The sequence below is a fragment of the Aulonocara sp. 'chitande type north' Nkhata Bay genome, linkage group LG9 (assembly GCF_057382095.1).
Source record: "Aulonocara sp. 'chitande type north' Nkhata Bay isolate Kocher_YH1m ecotype deep benthic linkage group LG9, A_spYH_male_GT1.1, whole genome shotgun sequence".
In the NCBI taxonomy this organism is placed as follows: Eukaryota; Metazoa; Chordata; class Actinopteri; order Cichliformes; family Cichlidae; genus Aulonocara; species Aulonocara sp. 'chitande type north' Nkhata Bay.
Window position 1 is genome coordinate 25,272,061 of NC_141352.1, and position 18,266 is coordinate 25,290,326.

At 39.9% G+C, this 18,266-nt stretch overlaps 1 protein-coding gene across 1 annotated transcript in view; it reads right to left on the reverse strand.

The window, feature by feature from the left end:
- The window catches only part of tmtopsb (teleost multiple tissue opsin b), a 46,156-nt gene extending 28,468 nt beyond the window's left edge, over positions 1 to 17,688 (reverse strand). The window contains exons 1-2 of the mRNA XM_086306696.1: positions 17,162 to 17,688; positions 3,734 to 4,062 (exon numbers count right to left, since the gene is read on the reverse strand). Of these exons, the coding sequence (XP_086162822.1) occupies positions 3,734 to 4,062; positions 17,162 to 17,543 (711 nt within the window). The 5' untranslated portion in view covers positions 17,544 to 17,688. The remainder of the gene's footprint in view (positions 1 to 3,733; positions 4,063 to 17,161) is intronic.
- Positions 17,689 to 18,266: the final 578 nt, after the last annotated feature.

Consider the following 18,266-nt stretch of genomic DNA (forward strand, 5'->3'; position numbering starts at 1 on the left):
TTGTTCACAATAGGAGGGCCCTGTGTTCAAATTCACCAGCCAGCTGTGTGGACTTGTGCCTGCATGGGTTCTGCAGCCTCGTCTCACAGTCCAAAGACAGGCATGCTGGGTTAAATATCCCTAGATGTGAATGTGAATGGGCATCTATGTCTCTGTGTTTGCCCTGCAACAGTGGTGAGCTGTTCAGGGTGTACCTCACATTTTGCCCAGTTTGATTGCCCAGTGAGATTGCTATTAAACATGAAGGAGGAGGTGGGACCTCAATATCACATCTCCACCCCCATCTGCTTTACAGAATATCCTTACAAATGAGCAGGGAGCCCACTGGCTCCACTTCTGTTAAGTTTTATCCAAAGATTCTATGTTATGCACCCACCATCATATGGTCCATATGGTTTAGTAACTCATCTCTGACCTTGAGTATGTAACTCATCCCATCTCTCCACCTAAAGAACAACTTACTTTGGAGCTGCTTCTGTGTAAATTGTTAAAATCATAATATTATAATGTTTAACCTAATTAATGACCCTAATAGAACGACATATTACAGACAGGCACCATCAGCCTGAAAAGAAGAATGCATTTATATTCATGAATAAAAAGAAGTTAACATGTGTCACCATCAGAGATTGGCAGTAACGCGTTACTTGTAACGCGTTACTGTAATCCGATTACTTTTTTCAAGTAACGAGTAAAGTAAGGGATTACTATTCCAAAAACGGTAATTAGATTACCGTTACTTTCCCGTAGGAACGCTGCGTTACTGCGTTACTAAAACCGTGATTTTTTGCGAGAATGTCTCATGACAGTGACGTAAGCAAGTGCAACGTTCGTGACTACAGCTGTGTGCAGATCAACAACGGACAATATATCGAGTGCAGGAGAGAGTATGAGCATGCAGCATTTAAAGCGTGGAAGTACTGACCTTACTTTGAGTTTGATTCCATAAAAAGTGACAAAAACATTAGTGTCCGTTGTGCGTGGGAAGAAAACTTCTTTTTACAGCGAAAAAAACCCCGTAACTTCCAAGCAAGCACCAAGTGCGCTACAACGTAATGGGAAATTCACAGAGAAACTCGCGGAGTCTTCCACTGACCGCTGCGGCACACCTGCACCAGGGTAAACCTCCGCCTACCCAACTCCTGCTTTACAGGTGAAAATAGAGCAAAAGGACCGCTAGTCTTTGACTTTATTTATTTTCTGCTGTGTTTTACTTGCATCTATTTGAAAGAGTGAGTGTAAACACACAAAAAAAATTATTTTATGTGCTGGAGTGTGCAGAAAATAGGTTTAAATATTAAACAAATTTCTTCCAGTCAGAGAATGTTGCATATAATTAAATTTTTGCTTGATGCATAAAGTTAAAAGATTAAAACGAATAAAATAAGTTTTAAAAAGGGACTTTTCCATTTGATTACATTTTGTATGATGGATTATGCAGAAAAAGTAGAATTGGGCTATATCACCTTTTCAGGTTGTAAATTGTGTTTTTAAAAAGTAACTAAGTAACTAAGTAATTAATTACTTTTAAAAATAAGTAATCAGTAAAGTAACAGGATTACGTTTTGGGGGAAGTAATCAGTAATTAGTTACTGATTACTTTTTTCAAGTAACTTGACCAACACTGGTCACCATATTACATGCAATGAAATAAAAGTAAAAGAAACATTGGCAAATCAGCGTTCCTTCTCTTGTACATTTTTCATAACATTCACATGTTTTTTGTTTGTTTTTTATTTGGGCTTTTCCATAAAGAGTTTTCGGCGCTACAGTTAGCCGGCGCTGAGCGTGAAAGCCTGTATCCTCGAGGTTTAATGAAGTGCCTCAGCAGTGTGTAATGGAGACAGTTGCCTATAATCTTGTCATTAACACCACGCTGCAGACTGAAGCTCTGTGCTGCTCTTCATTTTTCTTACCAAACTACCATTTTCAGCTTTCTAATGTGAAAATCAGTCAAAGTCAGGCTTTAAAATATTGAATGTTACTGTTACTAGTTATTGATATTCACTGACCAATCACAATATTTACCTGATTGTTGTTGTTTTTTTATTACATGAAGATCTTGAATGACCATTTGTCATCTGTTTCTGTGCTAAGTATAGTACGATTGTATGTGGCAGGTAATGGAGTATTTTGCTTTACAGTCCACTGATTCGTGCTCTTACGTTTTAAAGTTATATGGATTTTACATATGAGTAATAATGTCACACTGATGATGTAGCTAATGCTACTAGCTGGTAAAAACACTGTGCAAGGCAGACTTAATCTCATTATTGTTGGAATGATTGAGGCATTTTCTATCTTTGCATATATATCTTGCCCTTATGTCTGATTAAAATGATGTATTTTCATAAATACAGCAGTATGTGGTAAGCAAGATAATGCAGAAGTTATATTTAAGTTTAAATTAGCAGAAATTCCATTATTTTAAATAATGGAAATCCCTATGGCCCAGAAGCTTACTTTTCTCCACTCTTAGATCCTTATGGTGTCAAAAAGCCAAGAACTATTTAATATGGGCATAAGGCAGAATGCTAAAAAAGAATGAAGCTGGAAATAAGCAACAAAATCCTAGTTTAATCCATAGAGCAAAGCACTTTAAACCAGGAGAGGAGGGAAATAGAAAGATTACACCTGAAGGGAATAATAATACTCTAAATCCTAAAGTGTGAAATTTATCTTCAGCTTTTTCCTCCAAGTTATAGTCCTGTGGTTTGTGTTTGTATTATGTGAAGTTAAACTCATTTTGAAAATAAATAAATAAACTACATCAAAATAAATTATTAGAAAATGTTTAAACAACAAACCAGAAGCACTCTGAGAGCATAAACCTCCTCCAAATTTCACTCTCTAGGTAGTATTTAATTTTAAGGAAAAATTATTAGAATTTGACCTCCTTCAAGGTCATAAATACAGAAGTCAAATGTGAGATGATATCTTAAATATCTATGCTGTACTTTCTATATGTTGACAATACACAACACACAAAATGCTTGAACTAGAGGAACTCCAAACCTCTGATTGGTAGTGTAAATAAAACCATTAATATTTAAAACAGAACTGAGCACACAACCTAGTTTCAGACATAACCGGAGCCGTTACAACAGTTCACCGGCTCAGCAGCAATATGAAGACACAATTTATGACTGTCATCCAGAATTCAGGTCATGATTTCCCATTTTTCTCTGTCTGCTCTTTCTTGCTTCGAGGTATCAATTATGCTCTGGCACATATGATGTGGCTTCAGAGGCTTTTAAAAGAAAACTCACAGCTGCAGTTTGACCCGAGCCTCCCCGACCGGCAGCGAAGGCGTAAAGTTAAAGACAAGAGAAGAAAACGATGTTGGCAGCTTTAATGGACGGTTGTTGAAAAGTCAAACCTGATCGGTGGTTCAAATTTCTCAGCTTTCAAGCTCAAGTCTTTGAAATGTTTGTACTCATGTTACCCGCTCTCTTGTCGGCTTTGCAGCCCCGGGCTATACAGTAAAGAGAGGCTTATGATACACTCGTGATTCGATTGAAGTCGTAGATAAGGGGCCGCTCTTGTGCTCTACATATAAATCACATAATGTATAGATGACCTTGTGGTGTCTCATCTCAAATCTGGGTCATTTCCACACAACTGTCTTGACAGTCACATCTCATGACAGAATTAGTGTTCTGTTTTTCCCGAAAGGCTCATTTTCTCACTTTGGAACAAACGCTCTCATAACATTTATATTGCAGATTCGCACCTGTCTGATGGCGTGCAGCAGCTTGCCGTAGGAGTAGAGGATGACGCCGAACGGCAGAACGAGGCAGAAGGTGAACAGGCAGATGATGTAGGAGATATTGTTTGGCGTACGTGTCCTCCAGTCAACCGAGCAGGTGGTGCCGGGACCCTCGGGACCATATCTGCTCCAGCCCAGCAGCGGAGGCACGGTCCAGGCCACGGAGTAAAGCCAGGAGAAGCAGATCCCTGCCAGGGTTGGGCGGAAGTCTCTACCGTCTGCAATAGTCTGCGCCATCATGGTGCAGTAGCGCTCGTAGGACAAAACAGCCAATGAGATGAGGGAAACAATACCTGAGGAGGGAGAAGTTCAGAACAAGTGGTCAGACCCAGATATCAAGCAAATTTTGGGCTTTTGGGAGTCAGTGAGCAGAGGAGAATGAAAAAGCTTTCCTCAGAACTGGAGCAACTGTGTTCTGTTTCCCTCAGAGTTATTGATTGATACATTTAGATACGAAGTCATGTCAATTTTCCGCTCGCTTTGATCATCTTAATAGCGTTTAACTTTGCATTGCTGGGGCACAAACAGAGGAGAATGAACTTCATTAGCTGGCATTTGCTTTGAAAGCTTTACAGTAACTGTGATGGCAAAGGCCTGCTAGATTAATTTCAATTTGTACATCTTGGAGCGCACTAAGGTTTGAGCTTTTTGTTCATCCACACGTGTTTACTTCAGGCATTATCATATGTCAACCGAATCAGAATGTTTTTGTCTCTTTGCTTATGTACTTCTTTCCACTACAGGGCCTTCAGCCTGCTCCACTCTGGGTGTAGTGGGAGGATCACACATACAACGCATTCACTGTTATTTGACTTTCTACATTCATTCATATTTATGAATTCCCATGCCTCGTAATCCCAGGTTTAACCCTCAAACAAGTCTTTGAAATGGTATGAAAGGTAAAGATAGGTGGCCATGTTTAAATTAAACTGATTGTTTCTGCCTTTGTTTTCCTGTGAGAAAATCTTGTTTCAATGACTGCTTCTTGATAAAGCGGCAACCTATAATCTATCCATTCTGCACAGCCATGTTTTGAGCAGGTGCAATCAGACATACCCCCGTTCAGTGAGTGCTTCTGTATCACTTTTAGCATTTGGCAATCATTTGTACCTACAAAAACACGGGTTACAAAGAATCCAAATAGCAGTATTCAACACATGCTCACATTTCTTTTGGTTAACTAGAGTTTGCATACTGTTTTTTTCCCTCTTTTTCAGTTCAATGTTTTGATTTTGTGCTACTGGCAGTAAGTAAAAAACTACTGAACACTGACTATTCGAACTGCAGGTAGTCATTTCCATTCAAGCTCAATCTGAAGATTGGTTTCATGATAACCAGAAAACACTAAAAAACTAAAAGGACTTTTGAAGAACTTTTTCTTCACAGAGGAGAATGTCTTAGTTAATTGACAAACAACACTGGAAACACGCATTGCATCACAATTTAACGAAACCTCAAAAGATCTTTAAATGCTTCTTTTTTCTGACCAACACAATAAAATCAAATCATAGTCAATATATTCTTTGGTTAAGAAAAGAAAGCAAATTAGCCTAAACAACTGATAGATTATTTATTGACAGTTTTAATCATTGTCAACCGAGTAGCTCTAATTCATTTGGGAAACTTTCAGTTAACTGAAAATGGAGTTTATTCAACAGCAGAAGTTGTGTCGTGGACTGATACAAACCCTGAGTCGTTGTATCCTCTAGTAGTTTAAAATATCATCACAACCTGTTCACACCAAAAAATGAAAAAAAGAAACACCACTTCCAGAAACACTGATTTGCAGACAGCACAGCCATGTGCTGTCTTTCCTCTGTGTTAACTGCAGATTGATGAAAGAAAATTGTTGCTGAAGTGAGTTAAGTCTTAAATCAGAGCTAATCAACACATACAGGCGAAAGTACTGGTGCAGAGGCACTTTACCTCCATTATGCTGAGTCTGCTTGGGAAAGAGACTTTGATTACAGGCAATCAGAGTGCCTTAATGCATAATGAAGCCTTCTGATTGGCTGAAACCATGCCATGTTGGCGTGGACAGCACACCGGGGCTGGGCGCATGATGTGTTGAGAGGAATAGCAAAGGGTGAGTGTCTTGAAAATAATGGAAATGATTTGGTGCTGGCATGTCTTGTGAAAGATGTGTGTGTGTGCGTGTGTGTGTGTGTGTGTGTGTGTGTGTGTGTGTGTGTGTTTTCAGGTGGCTGAAGAGGGAGTGAGAGCTCTCACTTTTCATTACTGGCTAGATAAAGCATGGACACTTCAGATGTGTAGTTTTCCAGGTCAGACAGAAACTTCATTACACTCTGTACTAAGACAAAAACAAAAAAATATCAGTTTAAAGTTCTTGATAAAAGCCAACACACTAAAAAAAAAATGAAAACAAATATTTTAATTGCCATATATTTAAAGTCGCCACTAGGGGTCTCCAAAGTCAGTTCTTTGGCCAGGTTGGCTTTGCATTTCTTTAATGTTTTTACCCTAAAAATGTATTTTTTCAGAGTGCAGCAGTAGTGTTTTATAAAAATGATCTAAACAGCTTGTGTGAGTTTGTGGTACTGTGTACCACGTTCAGGGAAGCAATCTGCTGATACATTGCAAAGAATGGTTAATGTTACACTTTGTCAGTCTGCCCCAGAGCAGCTGTAGCTACAACTGTAGTTTGCCTCCACCAGTGTGTGAATGTGAGAGTGAATGAATAGTGGAATTGTAAAGCGCTTTGAGGGCCCCGAAAAGTGCTATATAAATGCAATCCATTATTATTAATATTATTATTTGTGGATTTTGTGCTCACTCCTCATTTTAAAAGGATCGCCTCCAACAGTGTGCAGCTACTGATTGTGAACACAGCTGCAGCTGCTTCACCCAGCAGCTGATGTGGTGGCATCCACGGACACATCCAGCTGTTACTGTCTGAACCTGTGTGCTTCATTATGTTGCCGACATACAGTAGCTTCAACACAATAAACCATCTCTGCATACATACAGAGTCAGACTCATTAAAAAAAATAATCAGAGCAAGAATCATAACTAATAAATCTTAGTCATGGTTAAAGTCATAGTGACAGCCGTATCATCACAGCAGCAGTCTGTCTCTGTTTAGAGAGAACACTTCCCCCAATCCACTCATCCATTTTCCACCAGAGGAAGTCTCAGAAGACTTTTCCCACTCTGTCCCCACCATTCTAGCCTAGAGACAAACCCTCCATGGCATGTTCTGCATCTGCCCTGGGGTTTCATCCCAGTTGGAAAATTCCTACATAACTGACCTAGAAGCTCTTCCACTTTTCCTTCTCAAGGCAATGGCTGAGACTCCTACACACAAAATAAGAGAAAGGCACACCATAGAAAAGACACAAATTGGCGAACAAAGTGTTGGAAGCAGTGCAAAGAACCTGGTCTGAGTATAGAGTCTGTATGTGTGTGGCCTGAGTGATGAGGGGTGCTCACACCGTGGCTCAGATTGGTGAGGTGAGTAGGGAGGAGAGGGGGGTGGGGGATAGTGTTTGTTGGCACTCTGAATGGCTCAGGGGAAGAAGCTGTTTGTGAGATAATAATATTGTATTGCTGATTACGTTTAACCATTAGTGTCAACATTAACCTGCACTAAAGGAGCCATACAGATAAAGATTATTTTTGAATAACAATAAAATTGGACAAGGAAAAATAATAATAATTTTTTCTTTACCTCCCTCTGTGTTTTTTTTTTTCTTAATGAAAAAGACTTCCATCCATCAGTTTTCTTAACTGCTTATCCAGTTCACAGTCGCAGGGAGAAAAGGCTTACATCCTTTAATACAACAGCCCCCAAAGGACAAAGTACAAACAAGGCTGATAGCAAAACATTTAAGAGTGAAATTCTGCAGTTCGGTAAACTCAACATCCACAAATTAAAACAACAACAACAACAAAAACCCAGCATCTCATTAGGCATAAGGTTGACTCCTGAGCCAGGCCTATTCTCATCTCTTTGAGTTCTTAGGTAATTTACAATTGACTCCAGTGTCCAACATCTGATTAAAAAATGTAATTAAATGAAATTAATAAATGAAGCTTGTAATATTCTTAAATGTACAGTTATGTGAACTCTAGCCCATATTTTCTTTCTGTATGACTTTTTTCACATTTCTCTTAAGGTCCCACCACAGCATTTCACTATGATTGAGGAGTAGACTTTGACTGTTTCATTGCAACACCTTCTTTTCTTTTTAAGTCATTCTGTTGTAGATTTGTTGCTGTGCTCAGGATCATTGTTCTGATGCATGGGCCAGGCTTTAGCTGTCAGGCAGATGGCCTCTAGAACACTTTGGCATACAGAGGACTTAATGGTCAACTCAGTGACTGCAAATTGCCCAGGTTCTATGGCTGCAAAGCGACCCCAACATCCCTCCACCACCACACTATATTTGTGCTGACATGCTGAGTTTGGCTTACTCCAAAAGTGAGGCTGTGCATGATGGACAAGCATCTCCACTTTGGGCTTGTCTTTCCAAAGGAGATACAGAAGATACAGAAATCTTTGTTTGGATGCAACTTTGAAAACCTAAGCTGTGCTTTCAACCTCTTCTAAGAGAGAAGAGGCTTTCTGCTGGCAACACTGTCCACGTGTCATTTGCCAAAGAAACAAGGGGGACAAGCTGAAAGAACCACTGACATCTATCCATCCAAAAGGGTCACCTGTTAAATCTAATACTTGCGCCACACTCATCTTATTGGTTACTTCCCTCCCCCCCACCCCTAAAACACTTCTAAATACTCTCTGTAGTGTGATTTCTTTCATATTTTATATAATTATTCAATCTATTTGCACAGTAAAAGTATAGCATTGATCTTACTGTTGTTTTAGGAAGCAATATAAAAGCTCATGAAAAGGACAAGAAAACCAAATGAGTATTGTGGAAAGAAATTAATTGCATAATCTCCGGTAAACAATACACTCTGGTAAATATATAGTGGATTCTCTTCATATGAATGGTCTGCCACCTCAGCAACTGGGCAACTTCTAAAGGCAACAAATCTTCCATTCATTTCCTATATTGACTGCACAGTCTGCACTTGGAGCCTGGTTAGAATATCAACCCCTAAAAGTTGGCTTTGATTCAAACTTGGCCCACTCTGATTCTGCAACATGCATTTTAATGGGATTTTCACCTGAGGCCCGATTCTTCCCCATCCAACTCCATACTAGTGTGGAATAGATTTATGGTAAAATGAATGACCCCACGTTCCAAGCCTGAGTCAGCACAGGAGCTAATCATCTTTCATTGTCTTTTTTCTTCTCATTCTTTTCCTTTGTCTCACTCTCTCTTTCTCCTTCTTCATCTCACTCCTGCTGTCTCTTTCCATCCATCTTCCTCGTACACTCCAGCTGACATAATTTTTTTTCTTCATTTCTCTGCATTACCCATCACTGCCACCTCAGCACAACATGCAGAACTATGTTTACTGTATGCAATTCCTTCAGTATTATGTAAATACCTAACCTGGTTTCTCTGATCAGGTTAGGAGATTCTATGAGTCTGATTTCTGCCACCACATTTCTGAGAGCAAATGTCATGTCATCTGCAAACTTTAAACAGGGGACGTATTGTAAAATTGTAATATAAGCACTATTAGATTAAAAGAATAGGGAAAAGAAAAGAAGAGAAAAGTTTCCACAGATATAACAAATCCATTAGACCACTAAATGTTTTACCTCTGAAGTGGAGACTTTTCTATATGTGAGAGTAATCTAAAAACTCAGGCTTCAAACTCAGTTTCAGACTGTTTTTTCTATTCTTGGCTCTGTGATGATATTAAGAGTGGATTTAGCTGGAAATGATTGTAACAGGTCCACTAAGTATGACTCAAGCTGGCAACTACAATATTAATTGCTAATGACTCCTGTAAGTTCAGCTTTTGTGGGTCGGGCTTATTCCAGTGCATTCGTGAAATCTTTGGTGTGCCGTTGCCTTGAGTTCAAGTTCAAGTTCAAGTTCAACTTTATTGTAACTTGAACTTGAACTTGAACTCAGGTGGTCCTGAGCAGTTTTTGTGTTGTTGTAGTTTGTCCCACTGAACAGTTGGGGGCAGCCACTGCTGTCTACAGCCCAACTGATTCATCCGCATATTGATTTAGCTGATATTAGCTATTTGGCATCAGCATTTATAAACGCTAATAAGAGAAAATTGAAAAAGTAAATTAGAGAAACACCCTTCAACCCCTTCAATGATGTTGCATCATTTGTCCACCAGAGGGCAGTCTCTGTTGCATACACAAATAGCTTTCCCTCAAATTTGTGTATGTTTTGTGTCAAAGACAAAAAATTGAACATATATCTAAATATCTGATTTTGAAATCACCAAATATCTGTATCTGTCTTAAAGACTGTATAACATTGAGGCTCTCTCAATGAGTGATAAGTGGCAAAGTCACATCCATATGAATTCTAAAACCACAGGAGTTGTTATAACAAAGTGATCAATGTCATTCACTTCATCTGTCAAATATGTTTAATCTGCAACAGAAAAAATGTTCAGTGCCAAAGTTGACACAGACTGGTGGAATATAAGTGACATTAGCACTACTTCCACATTTCTTTCAGAAAATGATTCATTCCCCCAACACAGTTAATCTGATCTGAGTATAATTTCTTGAATAACATGCACACGTTTGTGCATTAAAGCAGGTTCACAAGAGCACAAACATCCAATAAACTTACAATTAAAGCCATAGAAAGTCTTTCCCATGTCTGTTACCCAATTATACACTTCCAATAGCTTGCCCATTAATCAGTGTTGGCTTGTTCACAGAGAAACAAAACAACAACAAAAGACAGAGAAAAAGAGAAAATGGTTGTCAGTGACTTCATGAGAATGACCTTATTCCAGCAAAAGTGACCTGATGAGGCTTGATGACAAGCCTGCTAACCATCACCACTGTAGCTCTGCTGTGCGTGCATCAGAGCAGACAATGTCTCATTAGCGAATTAAAAAACAGACAGAATTTCACCTCAGCTCACCCAGACAGGGGATGAAATTAGGTCTCAGCTCTGTTTTCACATCAGTCTCGACAAACTGAGTAGCTTATTTCTAGACCTATAAATTTTGCTGTATCCAGTTTAATACATATTTCTAGTAACACTCGGATAAATAAAGGTAGTTCTTATTTATTTCTTCAATTCAGTTATTTAGTTTTTTTTAGTTGGAGCTGCTTCTAATGCAGGCTGGTAAGATTTGTAGCAATTGAAGTGCACAACAGAACTCTGCCATCACTTTGTGCCACTGCATTTCAACAGTATGAAGCTTCTTACATGCAAACAAATTGCTGAAATTTGTTAAGCTGTTGCAAATATTTAATCCACTGAATACAAATAGATTTTCACCAGCAGAAACTCATTGAAAAGATTGATATGTAGTTGAAAAGTGAAAGGGAATGTATGGGCTCAAATTGTGGTCATAAATATTTTGTACTTGTAAATCAGGATTTGTATGTGTAAAAAGAATTTGTGTGTGTGTAAAAAAGATTTGTGTGTGGACTTAGCCAAAAAATACGTGCGAAACTCTGCAAGTTACAAGTACGAATTTTGACCCGACTTTTCTTCCTTTGATCTGATTGGCCAATGTCATGTCAATCACAAATTTAACTATCCAATCAGAGAACAGATGGGTTTGGCTATTGGAGGGGTGCTTTATGGTAGGGGTGCAACGATACACAAAATTCACGGTTCGGTTCGGTTCGATACTTTGGTGTCACGGTTCGATATTTTTTCGATACAAAAAATGTTCATGCATTTTTAATTTGTCATTTATTAAAATTATAAATATATATTTTAACTCAAAAGTACAGTTTTTAAATTTAACCCTAACCCTTGTGCGTGTTTTTTATTTTGACAGCGAATGCGCACCTGCGGACCACTTATGTGCAGCCCTGGTTATTTAGCTCATCATATTGCAGCCACAGAAATTCTTTTGTCCATGAAACCATAAAGCTGCACTTTCTTTTTGCCTTATAGTCTGATTTGTCATAACTTCTCCGTTTTGTGGTAAGGTTTTCTTTGGCTGTCACTTCTTCACCCTGACCTGTCTTATTTGGCTCAGCAGAACTGAAATGCTTTTACACACGCACTCACATAAGCTCAGCGATTCTCTGCGCGATCAACCTCTCACATGTTTAAGCTTGCTGCGTCATGTTTGCATAGTAAGCTAACGATTAATAAGACGATGTCAGAGGAATTGGTGCACAAATTATCATCACTCACAGATCAGTGCTGTCATTGCAAAGTGAAAGCAAAAAAACAAGCGCAAATTCAAACGCGACTTCAATATGTCACATATTGACAGTGGCTCACCGATGCCAATGACATAATTACCCAGCTACATTTCTGAAAGAATGCAAAAGCATTGACATATATTTTTCCTACAATAGCCCGACGGGCAGGGAAGAGATAGATTTTGGTAGCCCGACTGAAAAAATCGCTAGCTCCGGGACGTCGGGCTAGCGATATTGCAAGCCCTGTGTCTGATTGAGGAATCACTCATCTTTGGAAAAGAGAGTTTATTACAGAGAAATGGCTCTTTCCAAAATAAAAGCTATACTATCCGCTTCTTCTGGGCTATATTCTCAGCAGCATAAGGAGAATCATGTGCTAACAGCTGTCTAAATGACTCGGCTAAAGTTAGTAGCATGCTTGCTTTTTTTTGTCTGCTTCCACTTGTCTTTGCACTAGGATGATGTCGGCGTAAATGTGCAGTCATATTCGTTGTGTTCCCACTAGTGCTTTCAGGTTAATCTCGTTGAAATGACCTTAACGCCACAACACGGCAAATCTCCGTTAACGAGCTACCGCCGATAGCTCCGTGCATGGGGCTAGACGGCCAACACGTTAACGAGCTAACTGCGCTAACACACTAGCTCCCACCCATGTAATTGAGCATTGCATGGCACATCCAACATACTGTTTTACTTTAGTCCATGACTCGCTTACCTTCAGGGTCATACGTCACATGAAAACCAAAATAATTCCAAACGCCAGATCTGAATGAGGGTGGGGGAGGTGCCCTGCGCTCTTCCTTCTGACGATGCTGTCTGTGTTGAGCGCTCAGTGGATCTGCGCTGGACAGTGCAGCCTAGGCGGAGTAGTCGAACGCAGATTCACTGAGCGCTCAACACAGACAGCATCGTCAGAAGGAAAATTGATAAAATAAATTACAAATGTTGTATTGTTCGATACATATGCGTACCGAACCGAAAGCACTGTATCGAACGGTTCAATATCGATACGAATATCGTTGCACCCCTACTTTATGGAGCTTCAGGTCCTTGAAGGGAATAAATGCCCTTTTACATGCCAGCCCAGCGTTTTCCTTCATCACCACGAAGGAAAACAGTCTGTGGTGGTTTGGTGATTTTTGTGTCGCAGGTTTATGTGCTTAATACAGGGACTTCCACAGCCTTTTCAACAGCGCTGCGAACCGCGGGGGAGGGGGGGCAGTGTTTTGGAAATGACAGTCTTCACTAGTGGGGATAGTTACAAAGCTTTCTTCGTTATGAATTAGCATACATGTTTTTATTGAACATTTGAAGAACTGGCAAAAAAAAAAAAAAAAACTCTTATAGAGAACATAAAGTCAGAGATAGAAACGACAAGGAGCAGGTGCATCTAGTACAGGTAGAGCTGCTGCAAAAACCCACAGAGCTCAGCAGCCAGCGCCTTTGCTTTTAGTTAGCATTAGCAGCACATCCTGCATCCGATGTGAAAGGACCTTTATGCTGCGCACTGTGACTCACAGCCATGGTCCTGGGTCTGACTTTGTGTTAAACTAATCCTAAAGTAATAATGGTATTTCTAACCACTGATATACCACAACTTTACCCTTTCAACAGCTGCTGAAAGTTATGGGACCTCGCTTCTATCGGATATTTATATAGAGATCTTCCAGCTTCAAACTGTATTACCCTTCAAGGACCTGCAGTTCAAAAAAGCGCCCCTCCGACAGCCAAACCAATCTGTTCTCTGATTGGATAGTAAAATTTGTGATTGACATGACATTGACCAATCAGATGAAAGGAGGAAAAATAGGGTCAAAATTCGTTTTTGTAACTTACAGAGTTTCACACGTATTTATTTTGGCTAAGTCCACACACAAATTCTTTTTTTCACATATAAATCCTGATTTACAAGTACAAAATATTTATGACCACAATTTGAGCCTATAGGAATGCTCTGATCTTTGCAAACTCCTCAAAAAACAGAAAGTTGGAACCCACTACTGCAACACCATGACATCACAGCATGCAGACAATAAGCTCTGATCTTCAAGTTGCAGGTATAAATAAATTCACAGTGCATATGGAGCTATGAGTCTGTGTACCCAAGTAGGTGCTCTGTAAATGTGATTACTATCAAATCATAACCAAATCAAATGTCATGTTAAAGCATCCACTAATCTTTTTTTTAGATAATAATAACAAATTTATGTATATAGATTTTTTTTAACATTATTACTTTATATTTGGGATAAAACCACACATTAAAGATTAAAGATAAGTATACATGTCCACACAGTCAAACATACAATCCTACATTCATTCTTGCATGCACACTTTCACACATACAAGAACAAGAGCTAAAAGTAAAGAGCAGAACGATTAAGAAAATGAGTCAAAATGAGTTTTCAGCAGATGTTTAAAATTAAATTAAGCCAGCCTGTTCCAAAGTGTAGGAGCTCCAACTTCAAAAGCGTGGTCACCTCTTAAAATAAAAGCATGAAACAGATGATCAGATGATTGGAGAGGCCAAATGTTGGAATAAAATCTCAGCAGGCCTGGTATACATGCCTGTCGTGTAGGTCTTTACATGTTATTAATGAAACTTTAAAATTCTGAATTTCCCAGGCTTGTTAGGAGCCTAGCTGCTGAGTTTGGGCCTGTTTGACACAGGCTAGTTGATCATTGAGGTTTGTTTTTTGTGATGTTTCTTAAATGAAGGCAACAAGACTGGATTAGATATGAGATTCAAAATGCAAATACTGATGAAACATGATACCAAGGCTCTTAGCAGATGATATGATATTGCTGGAGTGGGAGCCGGTGTAATGACTGACCTCCTTAGAAAAATTGTCAGGGTCGAACACAAGTACCTCAGTTTTGCCAGAAATAAGGTCTTTCCAAGCATCTGAAAAGATTACTTTTCTGTGAAATGCAGGCAGTGATGTTTGTTGGGTTATATCTAACTATTTATTCTAAAGAGACAACACAATTCAAGTTGAAGCTCCTCCTCGAGTTCCCTTTTATTCCACCAGAAAACAGTCTAGCTTGAGCTCTGACTCCTCTTCGAGATGAAAGAAACAAATCCCACAGCATTTTATAAATAAATACCACAAGCCTCACTCAGTATGATGTGAGGTTACCGTCTGTCCATACTGGGCTGCACATTTCCTTGTTTTCCCACTTGTCTGATCAATTCAAACCAAAAAGTCATCAATCACTCCCGACTCAATTCTTTGATGTCAGGGTGCCCATCTCTGAAACATCTCTGAAGCATCTCACTCAAGGGTTTTTTTTTTGTGTGTGTAATTTTTCAGACAACCCTTTGATCCCATTACGTACAGTTTTGATCCTCTTGGTTATTGCTTGTTTATTCCACAGTTGTTCCTGAACGTGCACCAGTGGAAAAAATTATAGTCCAAACTTAAGTGCTCAGTTTTCTGGTTATAGATATATAACCAGAAAACTGGTTATATATCTATAACCTATATAGGTTACCTGCTCTGATTACCTATATAGGTATAGGTTATAGAACATAGAAGACGATGCTTGTAGCATCCAGGGCTTTATTGAGCAGCTGCTGACCAGGCCAGTAACTGTGAAGTTGAGCTGGGTCAGTGGGGAAAAGATGAGAAAACACAGGCCAGATTGAAAGTGGTTTGAGGGGGGAGAAACTATGCTGCAGGTCAGGACTCCAAAGAGAAAACGGCAGATTTAAGAGTGACAGACTCCATAAAAAAGTAATTTAATTTAAGAGATTTGACAACTGACTTCACTAAACCGTCCTGACTCCAAAGAGAAAACAATACCACCGTAGAGCACCTTATATCACACTAGACTACTCATAAAATGGCTGAGTCAAGTGCAATATTGTACTGCACCTTCCTCCAAGTGCAACAGCTTACTACATCTATGTTCAAGTCAAGGTGTAAAGAGAAAACTGCCAAAATCTTCCCAAACTTCACTCCAAACTCCACAGACAAACCACATAAATTAAGGGGAACAGCACATTCTTGCAAATTCAGACTTCACAAATGAAACATCACATTTAATAGCACTCAAACTTTGCTGTCAAGACTCCTTAGAGAAAACAACTGGTTTTATAGTGACATTTTTGTTCTCTCTCTTTACAGGTGAAGACAGGTCTGTATTCAAGTCTATGGGCAGGCTGATTGTTCACTTAAAACTTGAAAGTCCCTTTAGTGCAAAAGAAGAACATCTGCATTCAGGGGAGAGAAAAAAGTCTGGCACAGCAGGATCACCTCCCAATCATCCTGGTGTTCTTCCCTGGTTTTCATCGCTCCAGTGGGTAGAAAATCAGGATTCTTTGGTTTGTGAACATGGGGCTGACATCAATCAATCAATCCCAGACAGTAATTACAGTGATTGCCCCGAAACCGAAAGGTCACTGGTTTGATCCCAGCTCTGTCAACAGTCCTGTGCGCACAAATCTGAGACAAGACCTCTGAGGATCCAGATAAGAGCCTTACAAGAGCAGATTTATTGCGTAATGCGATCAGAAATGCTTTTTCCATGTTTTATGTTTATTTTAGCGTTCATCTTTTCAACGCCAATCATCTTCTCCCTGCAAAAAAATGAAAATAAAAAATCTAGCTACAGAGTCCTCTTCACCAGATCGCATTATTTATGTCCCTGTAAGGGAAGTTTGGAAGCACACCACCATCAGATGATGCCTTCATAACAAAACTCGAATTACCTTTAATTAATATTAATCGTTTTATGAAATTACCTGGAAAATTAAGCTGTTAATCATGCCGAATTTCTGTTGCCCATTGCTGCAGTCGAGGAATGCATTGCAAGCTGCCATTTAATTTTGCCTGTGAAACAGCTTTGGATAAAAATGATGATGACATGAGATTTTCACACAGGCTAAATTTGTTGGGAAAAGACGAAAATTGTATGAAATTATAAACAGACCCGGTCTGACAGGCAACAGAATACGATGCAATAAGTATTTCGATTTTTGTTGAGGGGAAATAAAAGGAAAGCGAAGATTAGACATTAAAAGAAATTAAAAGAAATACTTCTGTTGTTTTGGCCATTCATTCTCCAATGAAACATATTAATTAAAATAATTATAAAAATAATAAATTATTAATAATGATAATAATAAATATTCTTACCCAAACATGAGTTAACGAACCCATACCAAACGCACCCAGCGCGTCCGATCAACCACCGCCCCTGGGTGCTGGCTGCGAAGCTGAACGGAGTCCCCAGCAGACTAACCAGCAGGTCGCTCGCGGAGATGCTCACCAGCATGAGATTCATGGGCGTGCGCAGAGCCCGGTACCGGCAGAACAGCGTGAGCACCAGGAAGTTACTGAGAAACCCGAAAGTGCCGATGAAGCCCAGGCACACCGCCACCACAAGGTGCCCAGTCGGGCTCAGGGACGGAGGGGGCAGGGAACCGGATACCTCCTCGTACGCGTCCGTCGCCTCAGTGCTGCGGGCTACTCCCTCGGGACAGTGCGCGCAGCTCAGGCTCAAGTTGGAAATTATCATACCGGGATGAGCCGCGAAGTTTGCACCAGTCAGAAGTTTGTACCTCGGGAGGGAACCATCCGGTCTCGGTGCTTTTCACTCATCTGGAGAGGCGAAGGCGTACGGATGTCTCCACAGTCTGCGCGCATGAAGGTAAGGCAAGGGGGTAATTTCTGTAAGTAATCTACTTTCTAGTCTGAGAGAGACACTTTGCGAATGAATGAGGAGAAGAGATGCTCTGTCCCGTTAGACCCGCCCCTCCACCGTGCGCTCCGGAGAGGTGCGCTCCTTTTCAGGCGCGGCCACTTAAGTGCGCCTGAGCTTTTATCACCCACAGCGCCCTTTAACGGGCTGGGAGACAAACACCTCAAACAAGAAGCGGTGGGTGGTGTTTGTATGTGTGGATGTGTAGTGGATGTGTGTAACAGGCTCGAGCCACGGTCACACCTGCACCATCAATCAACGCGTTACACAACAACATGTAGGGAAACAAACTTAAAAGCTGCGTGACGGGTGAAGGGATTCAGATTTGTCCTGATTTTTCTAACATATACGTGTAATTAAAAGGAATCACTCAGTTCTCATGTCAGGATTGAAACAGAAAATCCATAAGCTGTCTGACAAGAGATCAGTATGTTACAGCCTGAAGGGGGAAGGGCTCCATCCTCTTTTGAGCTCTCTGATCTGCTGGCTGATCACAGACTGATAACCGTGTTTGTATATTTATAATTTACATAGGGACCT